The 18,695-nt window shown below is 45.0% G+C and overlaps 1 protein-coding gene across 4 annotated transcripts in view; it reads left to right on the forward strand.

Moving 5' to 3' along the window:
- The window catches only part of Grip163 (gamma-tubulin complex component 6), a 525,896-nt gene that overhangs the window by 49,953 nt on the left and 457,248 nt on the right, over window positions 1-18,695 (forward strand). For all 4 annotated transcript variants that reach the window (XM_075670058.1, XM_075670059.1, XM_075670060.1 and 1 more), the window contains exon 4: window positions 12,834-12,883. In XM_075670058.1, coding sequence (XP_075526173.1) covers window positions 12,834-12,883 — 50 coding nt within the window. The remainder of the gene's footprint in view (window positions 1-12,833; window positions 12,884-18,695) is intronic.

Genomic DNA, 18,695 nt, shown 5'->3' on the forward strand with positions numbered 1-18,695 from the left:
AATGATGCCCACAAGATTGTCGTTCATTGCTTCAACACTAAGGTCCTCTTCCTGAGTTAAAGCTGAATACCTGTTCTGTAGCTTGATCTGGAATTCCTCTATTTTCCCTCTTACCGCTAACTCATTGATCGGCTTCTTATGTACCAGTTTCTTCCGTTCCCTCCTCAGGTCTAACCTAATTCGAGTTCTTACCATCCTGTGGTCACTGCAGCGCACCTTGCCGAGAACGTCCACATCTTGTATGATGATGCCAGGGTTAGGGTTAGCGCCCTAACGCGAGACAATCCACCTCAAATCACTCGTTAAATAAACTCCTAGATATTTATATTCCCTGGCCGTGCTTAAAGTAGCGCTATTTATGGTATACGTATTCAACTGGTATGAACGTTTCCTCGTAAAAGTGACGTGAACACACTTTTTAACATTCAACGACATTTCTGAATGGGCACACCAGGATGATATTGCATTCAAATCATGCTGCAGGTATTCTGAATCACGTTCATTCTCTATAATCCTGTAAAGTACACAGTCATCCGCGAACATTCTGAACGAAGATTTGAGGCCAATAGTAATATCATTTATATACATCAGAAACATAAGAGGGCCCAGAACTGAGCCCTGAGGAACTCCTGAGGTCACGGGAGCATATCCGGAGGAACAACCGTTGAGAACTACCGACTGCTGTCTTAGAGAGAGATACTCGGCTATCCATGCAATAACTGATTCATTCAGTTTATAGCCCCGTAATTTACTAATAAGAAGGTCATGGGGAACAACATCGAACGCTTTTTTGAAGTCCAAGAAAATACAGTCAACTACTTTACGCTTATCTATTGCTAGAGCCAATTCATGCGTGAACTCAACAAGCTGTGTTGAGCAAGAAAAACCTTGCCGAAAACCGTGTTGACTAGAATGCAGCAGATTATGTTTAACCAAATGTGTCATTATACAACTATAAAGGACATGTTCAAATATTTTACATGGTATACTAGTTAACGACACCGGCCTGTAGTTCTCAACGTCATTTCTTGGCCCATTCTTATGAATAGGTGTAACACATGCTAACTTCCAATCACAAGGTAGTGCCTTCTCACCTAAGCACTTCTTAAATAGACGGTGAAAGTACAACGATAACGTTGCCGAACAGTTCTTTATTATCGCTGCTGGTATATCATCTGGGCCGCAAGCTTTAGCTGGTTTGAGATTTTCTAACAATTTACGAATACCAGGCACACTAAAAGTGACCTCGGGCATCACTTCTGCCTCAGTTGGAGAAACCATGTTAACAACGCGTGAAAAACTTGGACTAAACACGGACGAAAAATAATTGCTAAAGATGGCTGCCTTAGATGCATCATCGTCAACGATTGTGTGAGAATATTTTAGAGGAGGAATAGATGTATTATCTTTACCGTTGAGACGAACGTATTTCCAAAACTGTTTCGAGTCCTCCACTAGCTTCTTACCAAGACTCGAGAAGTAAGAATTCTTAGCTACTTTAGTTAGAGTTTGAAAGTTAAGTTTCATTCTTTTCAGCTCACACTTGTTTTCCACAGAATTATTTTTTTTACATTTCCTGTACATTCGCCTTATACGTCGAAGTAGAGTACGCAGCAGACTGTTAAACCATGGTTTATCTCTAGTGCGTTTAGTTGACAAGATTCGAATGGGAACGAAAGTTTCACGCAGATCAAATAGTTTTTCTTTAAAAACGTTCCATAACTCTTCAGTATTCAGTTCGGCTGCTAGTGTATCAAAAGTGGGAAAATAGGTTTCAAATGCCGAATTAATTGCATCATAATTTGCTCTAGTGTACGCGTACACCTTTCTGGCAGCTTTTTTGGGAACAGATAGTGTCTCAACATTTACATCAGCCACAACTATATTGTGGTCACTAACACCGGGTAAAACATGGATATTCGATACAATATTAGGCATATTACAAAGAAGTAAGTCAAGAACATGACCTGTACCATCATTTCGAGATGCCTCACGGACGTACTGTGTAAATGTGTACTCTTCCAGAATATCAAAAAAAGTTGCATATAGACGGCCTCCAGCAGTACACCTTGGTTCATTGCTTGACCAATTAATATGTGGAAGGTTAAAGTCACCCCCGATCAAAATATGATCCGCTTTAATCGTTTCAAGACACTCAGACAATTTGAATAACTGTTCGAACGTTGTGCTAGGAGGCCTATAATATGAACCAACTACGACACCTTTCCCATTCTGCAGCCGTATTCTACAAAAAACACATTCAATATCAGTAACAGAACAATCCAACAATATATTAGGTATATCTGAACTTACAAGTATAAACACCCCTCCTCCTCTTGCACTTCGGTCGCGACGAAGCACTGTATATGCTTCTTAGCATATCGTATATGCTTAGCATAGCATATATGCTTAGCATAGCGTATATGCTTTTTTAGCACTGTATATGCTTCTTTCGGCCTCCTAACTTCACTGAGCCCTATTATATCCCATTTACTGCCCTCTAATTCCTCCAATAGCACTGCTAGACTCGCCTCACTGGATAACGTTCTAGCGTTAAACGTTGCCAGGTTCATATTCCAATGGCGGCCTGTCCGGAGCCAGAGATTCTTAGTAGCAAAGCTTACTAGTCTTATTTATTTTTTCTACTTTGACTTTTATTCGTGAGGACACGTTGAGCCTCTTCAGTTTTCTTCTCGCTACCCGTGGGCTGCCAGACCCAGCCAGAGCACGTGCGTTTTTCTTGTGTTGCCCCGACCACAGTGCGGTGCACTTCGGTGAACATTTTGGTTCAGTGGCCTGGGAGAGTTTTGGATGTGACCACCAGCCATCTAAATCTGCAAGCCATGCCAAGGGGTAATTATACTTTCGTCAGGAGAGTTGCCATCTTCCCACTCAAGATAGAAAAGTCTGCACCAGTATCCACTAAAGCGCTAACCATCATAACCATCAATCCCCGCCGGTATGTCAAGCGAAAGCCAGTCATTCTGTTCAGCTGCAGTGATGTCAAATCGGTGCCCGTCCTTGTTCGCATCAATCGGAGGTCTTCAGCGCATCGACTCCCAGCGGCCTCGCCCCCAAATGTTGCTGTTGTTAGTTTTCCCAGCGGGGACTTGGCGATATTGTGCTTGAATATCACTGGGGACGTGGTAAAAATCGTCTTGGTGGCGGCGAGCGCGACTCCCCGGTAGGCTGTGGCGTGCGCTGTTGAGACAGATAATTTTCAATATCCCGTACTCGTTGGCCATGTCTGGGTGGCAGCGAGTAGGTGGAAAAGCCCCGCAACCCGAGACGTCGGTATGGGCACTGGCGGTACAAATGATCTGCCTCACCGCAGTGGGAACACAGAAGATGGCAGTGTGGTGTCTGCCAAACTTACGACTTCCGAGGGGTCATGCGTCGATCGACGGTGTAATGCACTGGCTGCTCTGGCTGAAGCACAGCAAGAGGGGTGGCAAAGGGAAACGCTGGAGGAGTGCGTCATTGTTCCATGTATTGTACCGGCTGGGCCGGTGAAAGTGCAACCAGATGAGTGGCGGGAACAAGCAGCGGGGGTGATGAAGCAGGGAATTTGAGGGCTTTCGAATAGGTTGCACGCCGGTGTTCAGTCAGTGCAGGCATGGTTTTAGCAAGAGGAAAGGCAGACTGGAGAGCTTGGTGCAGTTCCGCTTTTACAACACTCACAATGGAGCTCTCCGTAGCCTGTGATGTGCCATAAACCTTCTGCAATTCTTTGCGCACCTCGGTGCGAATGAGTTCTCGGAGATTGTCGTCATTCTCGGAGGTTGTCGTTGTTGCCTCCGGTGGCCGTGAAAATATTAGAAGGAGATATCGTGTTCACTTGCCGCCCGTAGCAATTCGATCGCTGCTGAAGCATCTTCTCCATACTGACAGCCTCAGATAAAGATTCAGCAACAGTCTTCGGAGGGCTCCGCACAAGACCAGCGAAGAGCTGCTCCTTCGTTCCTCGCCTTAGGTGACGCAACTTCTTGTCAGCAGTCATTCCTGGGTCTGCTCGTCTGAAGAGGCACGTCATGTCTTCAACGAATGTTGTGACATTTTCGTTGAAAAGCTGGACGCGGCCTGTATCGTGTGTTCTGCTCATTTGCGGCGATCAGCACTGACGTAGGTGTCTAGCAGCTGATGGCAGAACTCAGGCCACAATGTCAGTTGCTTCTCATGGTTTTGAAACCACGTATGCGCGCCATCCTTCAGGCAAAAATAGATGTTTCTAAGATTAGTCGCGTTGTCCCATTCGTTGTACTCGGCCATGCGCTCAAAGTCGGCCATCCAGACGTCGACATCTTCAAACACATCGCCGTGGAACAACTTTGGAACCTGTAGGTTCTGAAGTGTGTACCTGGTCGTTATCATGCTATCCATGCCAGTTGAGGTGGTTGGAATCGCTGTGTTGTCTTCCGTAGGCAGTCCCCTGATCCTACGGCTGGCCTGATGGACGGGAGTCTCGATTGGTACTGTGCTGGTGGTTCCGCATCCAGGAGGGGTCTGTGGCATGAGTTAGAAATATCCAGCACCTCCACCACTTTGTTACGTGTCTTCAAAGAGGTCTCGTGACGTTTAATGCGGACAGCTAGCTTCTGAAAAACACGATGGCGGGACCTGGCTATTGAGCGGGCAGGGGGTAACACGCACGCTTCTTCCTTCTTGTTCTCCCTGCCTCTTTTCTTGCACTGTGCCCACTACTGCAGGGGGCAATATCTGTAGTTATTTATTTTAATTTTGTTGTTTTTGTGATCGCTTACTGATTAGACAGCAGTATAGCAAAGTTTCACCATTTCTCAAAGTACCGCAACCCTAATTTTGGATAAAATGGACTTATTTTGTTATGGACATTTTTCACCAGATTATCAAGGTCTGTTGTAATGAGCGTCAAGTGCATTCGTTATAAGCATATACCCTAATATCGCATAAAACAAACAAAAAGCTTTAGTGTGGTGTGCTGGGCCAGTTGGTGCATGGTGAACGTATAGGGGGTTCCAGAAAGTACAGACACGACCATTCTCCGTTCCTTTTACTTGTGCTTGCGTCTGTTTTTGCCGGAACCCCCTGTACATTCAAATAAATAGCTGCCTCAGGGATATGAAAAAAAAAAGAAATGTGATTGTGATACCTTCTGTGGCCCAGAAAAGGGTTTCCTGCAGATTTTGATAGTCTCTCGGTGGCTTGCAGTGCAGATGCATGGCACAAGAACAGTTAATTACATACGACTGCCACAGTACATGGGATGGTTCTAGAGCTGCTGGCTTGTGTATGTGCAAGTAAAGCTGGATAATGGCTCCCTTTTGTTCTGCGGGCAAGTGTAACCTCACACAAGAGCTAATGAAAATTTACACAAATATGTTTTATTCTGATGTGCACTTTAATACTGATGCGCACTGTCACAACTCACCGCTGTGACAAACAATTTGTGTCAAGCTGCCAAAACCATGATGGAAGCCGAGACATTTAAAAGACATCAAGAAACCTGCAATGGTTAAAAGACATTTGCATCTCTGTGTGTGTGTGTGTGTGTCTGTGCCTTCTCCCTTGAGCATACGTGACGGTTAATGACCGTTGAGTTCTGCATGTGCTTTTGAACCTTCTCTCCCTCAATGCCTGGGACAGTTGACGACCATTAGACTGACTCCTATATACCAAGTCACGGCCGTAAGTGCGGAGATAGTCCACTTCCTCCCTCTCTTGAGCGAGAGCATTCCGAAGATGCTACAAGATGTGCCTACACCAATGAGCCTCTAGCCTTCGACACAAGCTTAGAGTGTTTGTGTCATTCACTGGCGAGAACCTTGTCAAGGTGACTGCTTTGTATGTGGTCATGTAATTAAAGGGTTTGTTACTCGTTACGACATTGCCTCGTCTCTGCCGGTCAAGCTCCAGATTGCTGTGCCAAAGCTCCTCCAACATTCCTGGGTGCCTGTTTCTAACAGCAGTTTAGAATCAAGTACAAAAACGCGGTGAAAACATATGCAGATCCCATGTGCTGTGGGTATCTATTTTAATCAAAGCTTTCATTGGTGTTTGTGAAGATGGATATTCCTGCTTTTCAACCATTTGCAAGTGGAGACCACATGACCCAGTTGGACGCACTTTTGCTGGGAGCTGCCTCACACAACATAAACTTAGTGCGCTCGATCATGCACATGCTATGCATGATGATGATGTAACAACCATGATAGCATGAGGATGACAGTATGACGATGACAGAATAATGACCATGGCATTACTAAGACAAAATGACGGCAGTGGAATGACCACGGTGGCGTCACAGCTATATGCCAACGATGCGATGACAATGGCATGACAACAATGATGTGATGATGACAGCATGAAGTTGACTATAGTACAATACGATAATGATGGAATGACAACACTATAATTAGTGTCGTTATTCCATCATCATCATCATGCCATTACTGCAACAAATCGACGGAACGACCATGAAGATGGACAATGATGGCACAGCCACGACGGCATGACATTGGCTACATGACAAGAATAGCATGACGACGACGGAATGGTGATGACAATGGTGTGACAACAACTTGATGCCAGTGGTATGATGATGACGGTGTGACAAAAGAAATGACAGAGCTGGAATGGTGACGATGGCATGATGACAGTGGGATGACAGCCGCTTGATGCCAATGGTATGGTGATAACAGTGTGACAAAAAGAATGACAGAGCTGGAATGGTGACGAAGGCCAAGATGACCATGGGGTGACAATGATCAAATGATTACAGGGCTCCCACTCTTGTGCCAAATGCACCAAATTGCACCAAGCAAGATTTTATCCACCATCCTGATAAAAAAAAAAAATTGTGCCGAAGTGTGCCAAAATTAGTGACCGCATTACGTGGCTGGCCGCAGTGGTTTGGAGACGTGCTTAGCGTGCATGACTATAGCAGTTTCATAAATTGTACTTCACGTTATCTATACGTCGCTGACTGATAATTTGGGCTTTTTTATTTATTTATTTATGCACATGCCTTTCAGGCTCCAACTGGAGTATTGCGTGAGGGGGATAAGAGAAACAACATGTAACGAGAACTGGAGAACATACCTAACAACAAATCAAACAATTGAAAAAAAAATGACGCTGTCTAAACATCAAGCAAACGAAGAACAACAACACGCTGGACGATAAAAAACGCGCATGGTACAAATGAAACAATGTGTGCACATGACTATGGAATCATTTCTTAAAATGTTTCTCTAAATGATTCCAGATTAATAATTTCAACAATATGGCTTGGAAGATCGTTCCAAGCTGCTATTGCCAGAGGTAATGCCGATTTGTTAAATGCATTTGTGTGGCCAAACACGCGTGTGAAACTGTGCGTTATCAGGGTGTCTACCAACCGGGAAAACCGGAAATTCTCAGGGATTTTGAATAGTCTGAAAATACTTAGGGAAAACCCAGGGAATTTGTGCTTCTATCAGGGAAAATTAGCTGTAATTTTATTGAAAGGGAACGAAAGTCGCAGTAATGCTGGCTCACATAACAGAGAGATATCGTAATGAATTTTTTGACGCCGTGTCGTCGGCTGGAGGAGTATACAGTCAATGGCCGACTTTCCAGACGCCCGACGGCTCCGCAGCACTATCACGTACCCCATAGAATCAATTTTTAAGAATGTCTGAAACTTTGGACACAAGAGCCCTTCGTTGTACGATTTTCTGGACTTTTTGCCGTGACCGCAGGTCCGAAACGGCATTAATCAAAGCCACGACTGCCGCCGTTTTGATTACCTCGCCACCGTGGCAAATGCTTGGCCTAGCTGCTTCGACGTTCGTTATAAAGCTTCTTACTGTTTGGCGCCGTGTTTTTCATTGAAAGAATTCGCCGCTGTAAGCAGTGGCACTGACTCCATCTTTGTGGTCTTCGCGATTGGCTTCAAAGCTCGGAAAGTACGGCGCGTTGTATAATGCCGGTTCCCAAAAGTCAGCTTTGCCTCTATATAAAAGTGTTACGCGGTGAAGCGTAACAAGCGTGGGAAGGGGCAATTGTCACGGGACACGGTATGTATTCCTTAATTATACACGTGTCCATTCACCATCTCCTGTCACAGTGCAGGCACCCATATGCCTAATAAGCGTGATGGTAGGCCTTTTCGGATGTGCCTTTGGCGATTTGAGCCTTTAATGGCAGTTAAAGAGATGCACTCATTTTTACGGGCTGCCCAATTTTACGGACGTTTTTGCGACCCTTAGGGAGTCCGAAAAATCGGACGTTGACTGTGCAGCTGACGAAGAGGATGCTTCGAATGGTCCGTGGGGTGAAAGCGCGGTAGGAGGAGGATGAGAACAGAAAGGACCTACGCACTGAGCAATGAATGGGAAAGGAAGCCTGCCGCCACTTTTTTTCAAGGAGCTTGAGCTCAAAAAATAGTGTTGGCTGACACTGGAATGCAGGTGTTCCTCATCCAAACCGAAATAAACTCGCTAAAGCAGTGAAATGCAACACTGAGGTGTGGTTCGTGGGCTGAGAGTATGTCAGGAGAGTTGAGGTTGACACACCAGCTGTTTAGAATCTCATTTGTGACAAAGTTCGGGCCTCACACCAATGAGCTTGCTATAAATTGATAAATGTAGCTCATATCACCTTCAGTCACGGCATGCACATTTGTAGACGCGACCTATGTTTGCCATTTCTGTGCAGTGGTAGTAAGGAATAGAGCACGAACATTAAGCTTATGGCAAATTGAATGTTCTGTTAACCTAAATTACTTCCATTTTGCTTCTGAGCGATATGTATCATTACAGAGTATCGCTTTGGTGAAGGTACTACCATGTTTTACGTGACGCCTGATGTGGGGAATGTCGGTAGCAACCTTGAAATATATATATATATATATATATATATATATATATATATATTTTTTTTCTTTCGTGAATTGGTTGAGGCTAATGAATAACTTGTGCATGTAATTCAAGTGGGGATTTAATGCTTTTTATGAAGAAGCGTAGCATGACTGACTTTACACAATTCAAATATTTAGTTACTCTAATTATAATGACTCATCATAAAATGCTCAAACAGTCATTCTATCACCTTGATTTGCTTTTAGTGGAGTCTCAAGCACCACCTATGTTTCACACATATGTATCGACAGTCAATCATATTTCTTGACTGAAGTGGATATTTAAAAACATTTGTTTATGTATGAATCTCATTTTTATTCATATTTGAGAATGTTCCACTCGATTTGCAATGAGTTTTGCCATTTTTTTCAAAGTTATCTTATTCGCTGTGCATTTTACTAACCCCTCGGTACAGATTTTTTTAAATATATGAAATAAATGATACTCCTTACTATTCAAACTGGATTAAGTCATTTCTTAGCATGCTTACTAGAGAGTGACAGCATTGGGCAACATAGTGTCAGCCTGTCTTGACGTAAAACAAAGTTCTGTGTCACTCAGGGAATTTTGCAAAGGCACTCAGGGAAAACCTGGAAAACTCAGGGAATTTGGAAATGTGAACTTGGTAGACACCCTTGTTATATAAGCGGCGAGATGTGCGAAAGGGTTGGGAAAGGGGTAATGTAGTTGCGTGTTGACTGTGAGTGATTTTGTGCAGTAAACAAAGCAGAGCTATCGCCCTTCTAGATTCAAAAGATGGGAGTGATAGTGATTTCTTTATAGTAGTAACGCTGGAATGCCTACTGTGATCTTTCGTGATGAAATGTGCAGCATGGTTTTGAACAGAGTCGAGAGAATTTAATAAATATTCCTGATGTGGCGACCAGATGCCGGAAGCTAATTTGAGCTGAGGATCTACAAAGGTTCTGTATGCTATTTCACGAGTGGCTGTAGGTGTTTCACGTAGGTTTCGCTTTAGGTAACCAAGTGTGCTAGATGCTTTTGCTGTAACATGTTTTATATGCGCATTCCATGATAAGTTTGTTCTAATATGCATACTGAGATATTTGTACAAGGGGGGGACAGTGACAGCACTGTTATTAAGTGAGTAAGTGTAAAGAGAGTTTGCTTTCTTTTTGGCTGATGGTCATTAATTTCCATTTTTCTGTATTTAGTAACATTTGCCATAGTGTGCACCAATTTGTAATTTTGTGCACCAGTTTGTGTGCACCAGTTTGAGCATGTGTCGAGCTCAATCCATTATTCTCAACCCTTCTTTAAATACAAACAAATAGAAGAACTTAAGCAAGTCTTACGTAAATGCAGACAGAATAACCATATCACCGGCCTTTCAGTACTGCCTAGTTATCTTATTTACTCAATTCTAATGCACCCTCGATTGTAATGTGCACCCGTTTTTCATGAAAAGAAAAGTACAATATTGCGCACCTCATGCTTTTGTATAGAAATACTATTTTCTCTCATTTGGAAACAACAGGTTTATTCCTAATACTATAAAGTTTCGATGAATAAAAACTGAAATGGAAGTGGCGTACCTTGCCGCCAAGATTTTCACTGTGCCGGTACGAGTCGCGTGGGGCAATAAATGTCACTTTATGTGTCGCATACCTCTCTCATGCGGAGTGTCCTATATTGGCCAGTCAGGTCGTTGCATTAATGACCACATGCGTGAGCATCGCTATTTGCTACCTTCAGATACAGGAGGGAACTTGCCATTGCATTGCAAAAAGCAGTATTGCCGACAAGTTTTTGATAGTGTATCGATAGTGGGGAGAGAGCGCAGCAAACTGGACAGAGAAATTAGCAAAGCGTTCCACACGAAAAAGTTGGGCGCACATACATGTGTGAGTGAACCTTCGGTTCATATCAGTCATAAAGAACTTCAATTTCTAAATTTATTATGCTAATCCAAGTGTTGTTGCCTTTGTCGGGAAGGGTTGTGACTTGGCTTTTGTGTACGTGTATATCTTTTGTTTATATTTGACTGCAAACCTTGTTATTGTTCTTGGGTGTATAGGCATGCGTGGCAGTGATTTGGGGAATGTATTCACAATAAACTTCAGGTGTAAGTTCTGCATTGTCCTGTCCATTTCTACTTACTTGCGCTCGTGTCCGTACTTGCTGGAAACAGTTATATGTTCACCATGCACCAACTGGCCCAGCAAACTACTCTACTTGACTCCTCTTATTCGTTATGTTGTCAAGGCTAAATATGTGGACAAATGATCGCTTATTGGGGCATCAAGGACGCCTGCCTGTATTGAACTATTTGTGCTATTCATAATGGACAAGTCTAGTAGAGTAGAATTGCTATCGGTAATATGTGTTGGGATAGTGATTACATTTAAGAAAAAGAAAGCAAGAAAGTCTGACAATCTCATCTGTTTGGGTGTATTGCTCAACATATCAATGTTAATGTCTCCTCCCAGAACCAATGTATAATTAAGCTCATTGACAACAGAAAATAGATTTTCTAAATATTGAATAAATGAATCAATATTGCCATCAGGTGGCCTGTACAACACTACAAACATATAGCTCTGATACTTTAAGGTTAATGCCTCAATGTCCTCTGTACACTGAGACAAATCTTTAATATATTCGTACACAAATCCAGTCTTTACATGTTGCATACACCACTGCCAATTTTCGATTTTCTATTTTGGTGTACAACTTTAATATCCATCAATATGATACACGTCTGTATAACTACAGTACCAAGTTTCAGTCATCATAATAACAGAGAATAAGAAATTGAAGTCATCAAGCAAGAAAAAAAAAACAATTTTCTTTTGAACGACCTGATTGCATATTAATATGAAGAAATGTCAGCAGCTGCATATGATGGTCGCTTACATATGAGTTCAATTCAGATGCACTGGAATGCATCACCATTGTTCCCTACAAAAAATATAGTAAAGATGTCACTAGGCTAGACTAGTTTAGTCAAATCGGCATCAGTAGTTACATGTAAAAGGGGAGTCCTGTCTGCCTTCCTTATGAAAATTTTGCCCTGTGATACCCACACATATTTCCATTCCCTTTCACGCCTTGCTTGCCGTGCTTTACTGAGCAGAATCTTCAATTCCATGCAGATGTGCTCATTTATATAAACTGGGTTGTTCTTGTCAAAACCAAGACAACTGCTGTCTAGTTTAGCCTTTTTTGCTGCAGACAACAGTTTGTCTCGCACAGTTTTAGTGAGGAATCGGATGATCACATTAGATTTCGTTTTATCTTTTGACAATATGCAGTGCGAAATGTCAATGTCTTTTTCTGTGACATCAGTTGCTAAGCATTTAGCAATGTTTGCGACAGTTTTCTGCAAGTCTTCATTCTCGGTTTGCAGAAGACCTTGGATTTCGATATTCATATTTCTACTGTATTGCTTCAGCTCAACAATCTTCTGCTTAGCTTCCCTCGGGTCCCTCCGTAGTTTTACATTTTCATTGCGGCACTGCGCACTCTCAGCTTTTACCACGTCTATTTCATTGTGGGAAGCCTCTGCGTCAGTTCTAAAGTGCTCAAAGTTCTCGTTCATGAGGCTAATAGCGTCTTGAACACCTCTAAGTTCAGTAAATATTTGAGTGTTCGAGGAAGGGACCTTCATTTCATTCCTTAATATGCCAGTCACTATTTTTGCAGCCAACTACTGCACACGTCTTCAATCCACATGATTCAATCCAGCTTGGTTGGAGCACAGCGCATTAGTGAAAACTTGGTTGCATTTCGGACAGCTGATCGCACAGAAGCAAGGTAGAAGTGGTAATGGTTTCGTAGTCGTGGTTATTTTAAGTGCCTTGTCTCCCCTTAATGGGCGTTGCATTTCTGTTACTTGTATTATGTACAGCATGTCAGGGAGCCATACTCAGGCTGCTTTATAGTTGTGTTGCTTGTGACGACAGACACAAATATTTTCTTCACCTACTGCAGGTTCCACCTTGTTTGGTTCCTGGTATCCCATCTCTTCGTGAATATCCAAGGTAAGCAATGTGTTTGATGTATTATCTGCAGATAACCCTTGAAGTCTCCAACACAAGTCTCTGTGCCTAGCGTCATAGTTCCTGTACCATTGAGGGGAGGTGCTGGATGAAAAATGGCATTAGAAACTAAATTTTTTTTTATTGAGAAAATATGCTATAAGTAGAAGGTGAGAAAAACATAATACATTGAAATCCCAATAATTAAGATCTCTTCATTCGAGTTGACGGATAATTTGAAGTGCTCTGCTGGATCCAGTTGTCATGAGTCACCGGCAAGACTTGTATGACAATGTGAAAAAGACGAAGACATTGGTCGACGGAACGGAGAAGGGACCTGCAGGCGAGAAGCATGTGAACTGTGAAATAAGAAGAATAAATTCAGAAAAAGGATATGCAGGCGGAGATTAGCTGGCATTGCTGGCGTGGTCAAGAGGCAAGACAGTGGCACCTCCAGCTGTGCACTGGAGACGAGAGGCAGCAGCTTCGGGGACCACGGACCAGAGAGGGGATGTTCGTGAGTTGGTGAGCGACAACTCCAGCTCCTGAGCCTCGACTGTTTCGCCGTGGCTGTGTTCCGTGGCCCCGGTCCAACCCAACGCTGGCGAAACCGGTTACTGTCCCGTGCAACGATGGCAATCGCCTGGCCACGTCAGCAGCGCAACGGCCGACTGGTCCAGACTGCATCCTGTGTAATGCAGGTCCCTGCGGAAGACTACTAGCTCAACACTCTCGTCAGAGGTTGACGCCCAAGCTGTGTGTAGTATAGTGTCGCCCCCTGCCAGATCTCCATGTTATCATACATTTATGTTTAGTAGTAGTCCAGCTAGATGGCGCACCCCCATTCTGTCATGTGACGAGCTTGGACCAATCAGGAGGTGCCATCTGGCGAGCGGAGTCTTTTATGGTAATAAACGGCTGCTAGCCGGCTGAGTCTTCGTTCCGGTTTTCATCAGGAGCAGTTAGCTCCGCGTCTCCCTCACTGCGTCGGCGCTCGCCGCGTGTTCGCTGGGCATGGGCCCCCATTTGCCTGCCGCTGCCGACACAACATCTTATGGCGACGAGGATGGGATTCCCGCTGCGGTTCCGACCGAAGCCCCGGGAAACCAACGAGCTTCGTAAATGAAGCGTCCCTTCCTGTGTCTGCACGGCACGCAAACGCTGCCGACGCACTTGGCGTCGCGAGGCTTTCGAGCCTAGGCCTTCTCGAGAGCCCCCCTTGTTCTTCCTTGCCCCATTCCTGCTGCGAGCTCCGGCTTGCCTCCTGCACTGTCTCCTGCACGCTACCCGGCATGGCTTCTTTTACGGCGAACCTTCCCGTTTTTCTTGAAGTGCCCGGGCCACCGTTAATTCCATGGCATCGATGGAAAAAAATTTTTCAGGCCCACCTCGAAGCGGCCGGCGGTGGCGACTGGACGGACGAGCGTCCGCGCTCGTCAGCACTCTCAGGTGTGAAGGACAACGAAAGTACTTTGCAGACGAGGAGCAGGAAGCAGCAAGGCAGTTAACCGGCGCAGCGTCAGCAGCAAGCGAAGCAGCAAGGCAGTCGACCGGCGCAGCGTCGTCAAGTGATGCGGTCCCACCAGCGTCAGAGTTCCAGAAACTCTTGCAGCGGCTTGACCAGCTGTTCGCCGCGTCAACAAATGTTCTGGCGGAGAGGCACGAATTCATCAGTCGAAGGCAGTTCGAGGGAGAAGGATTCCTGGAATTCGTGACCGCATTGAAGGAGAAGGCGGTACAATGCAACTTCAGCACAACCTACAATGAGCGCGTCCGAGACCAAATAATACATGGGGTAGCGAACGTCAGCGTTCGCGAAAAGTTATTAGCTCATGGCGAAACCCTGTCCCTGGACAAAGCAGAAGAAATTGGATGCTCTTTAGAAGCCTTGCATCGAGCGAACTGCGCGTTCGGCTCCGAAAATGTACGAAAAATTGAGGCATTTCAACTTGGCGTTCCGTTGACGAGCCAAGATGACAGACTTCTTCCGGGAAGCTGCCAAGATGTCCGACTTAGTCCGGCAGGCCATGAACTTGGATGACTTCTTCCGAGAAGCCGCCAAGATGACCGACTTCTTCTGAGAGGCCGCCAAGATGGCCGACTTCTTCCGAGAGGCCGCCAAGAGGGCCGACATTTTGCACATGGCTCCTCCGGGAACCGGGGTGCATGCGATCGGTGTGGCAGCAGGAACCATATCGCGTCTGACATCAAGTGTCCAGCAAGAAATGGGCGATGCAATGCCTGCCACACATTGGGCCATTTCGCTTCGGTATGTCGAAAGACCCACACAGCGGTGCAACACGTCTCTTCCGTAGAGACGCTGTCTTCGTCAACTTCCGCAGGGCAGCCGTCCGCGTCTGTCTTGACGGTAAGTGCTTTTGAAACTAAAAAAGATTTGGAAGTTCCGGTCGTAGTTAACGGCGTCTCCATGCGACTGCTGGTGGATACGGGAGCGTCTGTATCATTCATGACGGCCTAAGATTTTAGAAATCACTTTGGTCGACAGCACAGGCTGTCACAAACAACAGTGGACTTGAGAAATTTCTCCAAGCAAGGCATCGACATTCAAGGCCTGTTTCAAGCCACTGTCCAGTTTTTCCAAAGGTCATGCTCCGTCACGTTCCACGTAACGACTACAGGAACATCACTGCTGGGTTTAGATGCCATCCAACGCTTGGGCATACAGATTGACGGTACGTCGCTGACATGTCTACCTTCGCTTCCTCCAGTACAGAACCCCACAGGTGTGCCTCCGGGTTTTGATCACCTCTTCAGTGACGAGTTGGGTCTCGTCAACAACTTTGTGCACCGAATTCATCGGCAGCAAGATGTGAAACCAGTATCTTCAAAGTTGCGCCGACTACCCCTGGCTCTTCGTCACCAGGTAACAAATGAATTGCAACGTCTCGAGGACTGCGACGTCATCGAGCGCGTCGAGGCTACTGAGTGGGTGTCTCCACTCGTGGTGGTGCGCAAGAAGGATGGAACCATGCGGCTCTGTGTAGATCTACGGGAACAGGACAGTCTTGTGCCTCAAGTTCAAGAAAGGGTCTTGCAGAGACAGTGGCAAACTAAGCAGTGCATAGACAAACGTAGAGGTGCTCAGGCAACTCGTGTCAAGGTGGGAGACACCGTCAGAATTAGGTTTAACAGGAAAGGATTTTTTAAGTACAGTAAACCTCGTACAGTTGAGGCCCAGATAAAACCATCTATTTTTGTACTCGGTGATGGGAAGACGTGGCATGTGTCTAAGTTAACCCTACTGATGAAGGATCCAGCAGGTAGTACATTGTGTACAAGTGATAGACTTTTTGTACTCAAATCTGGATAGTCATTCCGATGACTCGTTTGTAGTGACAGCGTCTTCTCATAGTTATAAGCATCAGCTAAGTAGTTCGTCTGACTGTATCACTTCCGAGTCTGCACAGTCGGCAGTCGTCTCTGATTCCGTGGGGGAATCGGTAGCCTCCCAGGACTTGTTGGGACTTCGAGAGGAGCTTCCTGGGCAACCCTCTCCAGCTTTGAGCGACACCCACATTCAGTTGTCCAACCAGGGGGAGGGAAATAGTAGTGGGACGACTGGGTCTTCAAAGTCGACCGATACGCGTCGCAACCCCCAAAGTTCTTCTGAGGTACGCACGCGCCCTCACCGTGACAGAAAACGGCCTCCGTGGCTTGATGATTTTGTTTTCTGAGTGTAGAGCGTATTCCCGTCTCAGGCAATTCACATGTTTCATCAACACAGGCATAAAATGTGTTCCTTGTTGCGGTGCAGTGAGTCTTGTGCTGTGTTCCTTGTCGGATTTTGTTTTGAGTGACTGCCTGTGTTTTGGTGCCCAAGACTGGTACGCGTGTGTGTGAACTTGGGTGAGAACAAACTGAATTTGTCCTTGGACTTAAGTGCGCGTCTTGTGTGCGCGTTTCACTGTATGCTTACTTTGTTTCCAGGAGGGGATGATGTAGTATAGTGTCGCCCCCTGCCAGATCTCCGTGTTATCATACATTTATGTTTAGTAGTAGTCCAGCTAGATGGCGCACCCCCATTCTGTCATGTGATGAGCTTGGACCAATCAGGAGGTGCCATCTGGCGAGTGGAGTCTTTTATGGTAATAAACGGCCGCTAGCCGGCTGAGTCTTCGTTCCGGTTTTCATCAGGAGCAGTTAGCTCCGCGTCTCCCTCACTGCGTCGGCGCTCGCCGCGTGTTCGCTGGGCATGGGCCCCCATTTGCCTGCCGCTGCCGACACAACACTGTGTTGGAACCACGCAGGCCAATGTCGTTTGCCACGCCGAGCCGGAGTCCAACACGACTGGCGACGGTCAGAACGTTCATTTGCTCATGACATCGCGTTGATTAGTCGAGCGGAAGAACAATACGTAGTTCCGGGCTTGTTTGTTTTTTATTTGTATAGCTAGTTTTTAGGAGTGTTTCGTGAGTGTATAATGTTTATAGTGTGTCAGGGTAGTTTGCTGTTTTTTTCTTTCATTATTTTTTTTTCTTCTAGATAAATGTTCTCTAACATTTGAATTGTGTCTCTGTCCATTTCTAGGGTGCTGAAATTCATGACACCAGTAAAGCCCTATGTGTTTGAATAGTGAAAATCTCTCTACAATTTGAAATCCAAAAAATGTGCAATGCTTATTTGCGACAAAATTTCTCACTTCCATGGACCACTTTTCGGACAAGTCCGAGGTAAAGGCTAAGGCTCAATGTGTCGCTAACTACCTTAAGCTTGCTTGCCGTAAAAAGAATGAGGAAGGTGCATGCCTTCTTTTTCCATCCAGCTTGAAAGCAACAGGAAGGAGCCGTCTGTGCGTGCTCTATTACTTTACCATGTGTGATCCCCCCCCCTCATTTCTCTCTCCTAGCATGTGCTTGATCACATTACTGCGCGGCTGATTATGTCACCTCTAACGTTGGGCACAAGAGAGGATGACGTAAGTCCAGCCACCATCCTCCTCGGCTTACCCTCGCACCCACAGCAAACAGCATGCCAGGCTTGATCTTATCGCTCTTGCTTCCGGCACATGTTGCATGCTGATGGAGGAATAAGGCTTTTTCAATGCGAGCCCAGTGTTGGTATTGTGCGCTATGATGTACTGGAATGGGGCAGCGTGTCGTCCATATAGCAAAACAATGGGAAAACCAAGGTTGCTTCTGTGATGATGGCACCAGATGGGCGCTGCAATCGACCGGTTTGCTTAGCATGCAAAATTTAGATCTATTGTCCAAAAATTTCTGAATTTATAAACTAAAACACTTTCAAAACACAATTGAAATTACTATAATTTGCAAAAAATAAATCATACAAACTGTTAAGATAAATGCTGTCTACGCTTGCACGTATCCAATCACAGATGATGCAGTGTTCCTGATCGTTTGCTCAGCATTTTGGTAGCAGAAGACATACACACTCATCTGCTCATTCCGTTCAGTAAGCACGTGTACTTTGTAAGCAGACATTTATTCTCTATGCTTCATACAGGCTTCCTGACGCCGCTGCAGAATTCTTAGCCGAACTACAGGTTCACATGCACCAGCATAAAAACAAGAAAATAATTTTGGCTTTCAATTTTAATCTCCCTGGTATTAATTGGGATTGGCTTGATGCTGAAAATGACACAAATGTTATCTTCGACGTAATGTTAGAGCACGATATTATACAAGTTGTAAACCAGCCGACTTGGCTGCATGGCTCTTCCAGTTCTGTTTTAGATTTAGTGTTCCTTCCGCATTACACTGTACATATAGAACACGGGCTATCTGACCACAAACTTGTCGATGTTTCTATGCCAATTTCTTGCCATAAAGTACAA

This window comes from Dermacentor variabilis, chromosome 9, assembly GCF_050947875.1.
Source record: "Dermacentor variabilis isolate Ectoservices chromosome 9, ASM5094787v1, whole genome shotgun sequence".
NCBI lineage: Eukaryota > Metazoa > Arthropoda > Arachnida > Ixodida > Ixodidae > Dermacentor > Dermacentor variabilis.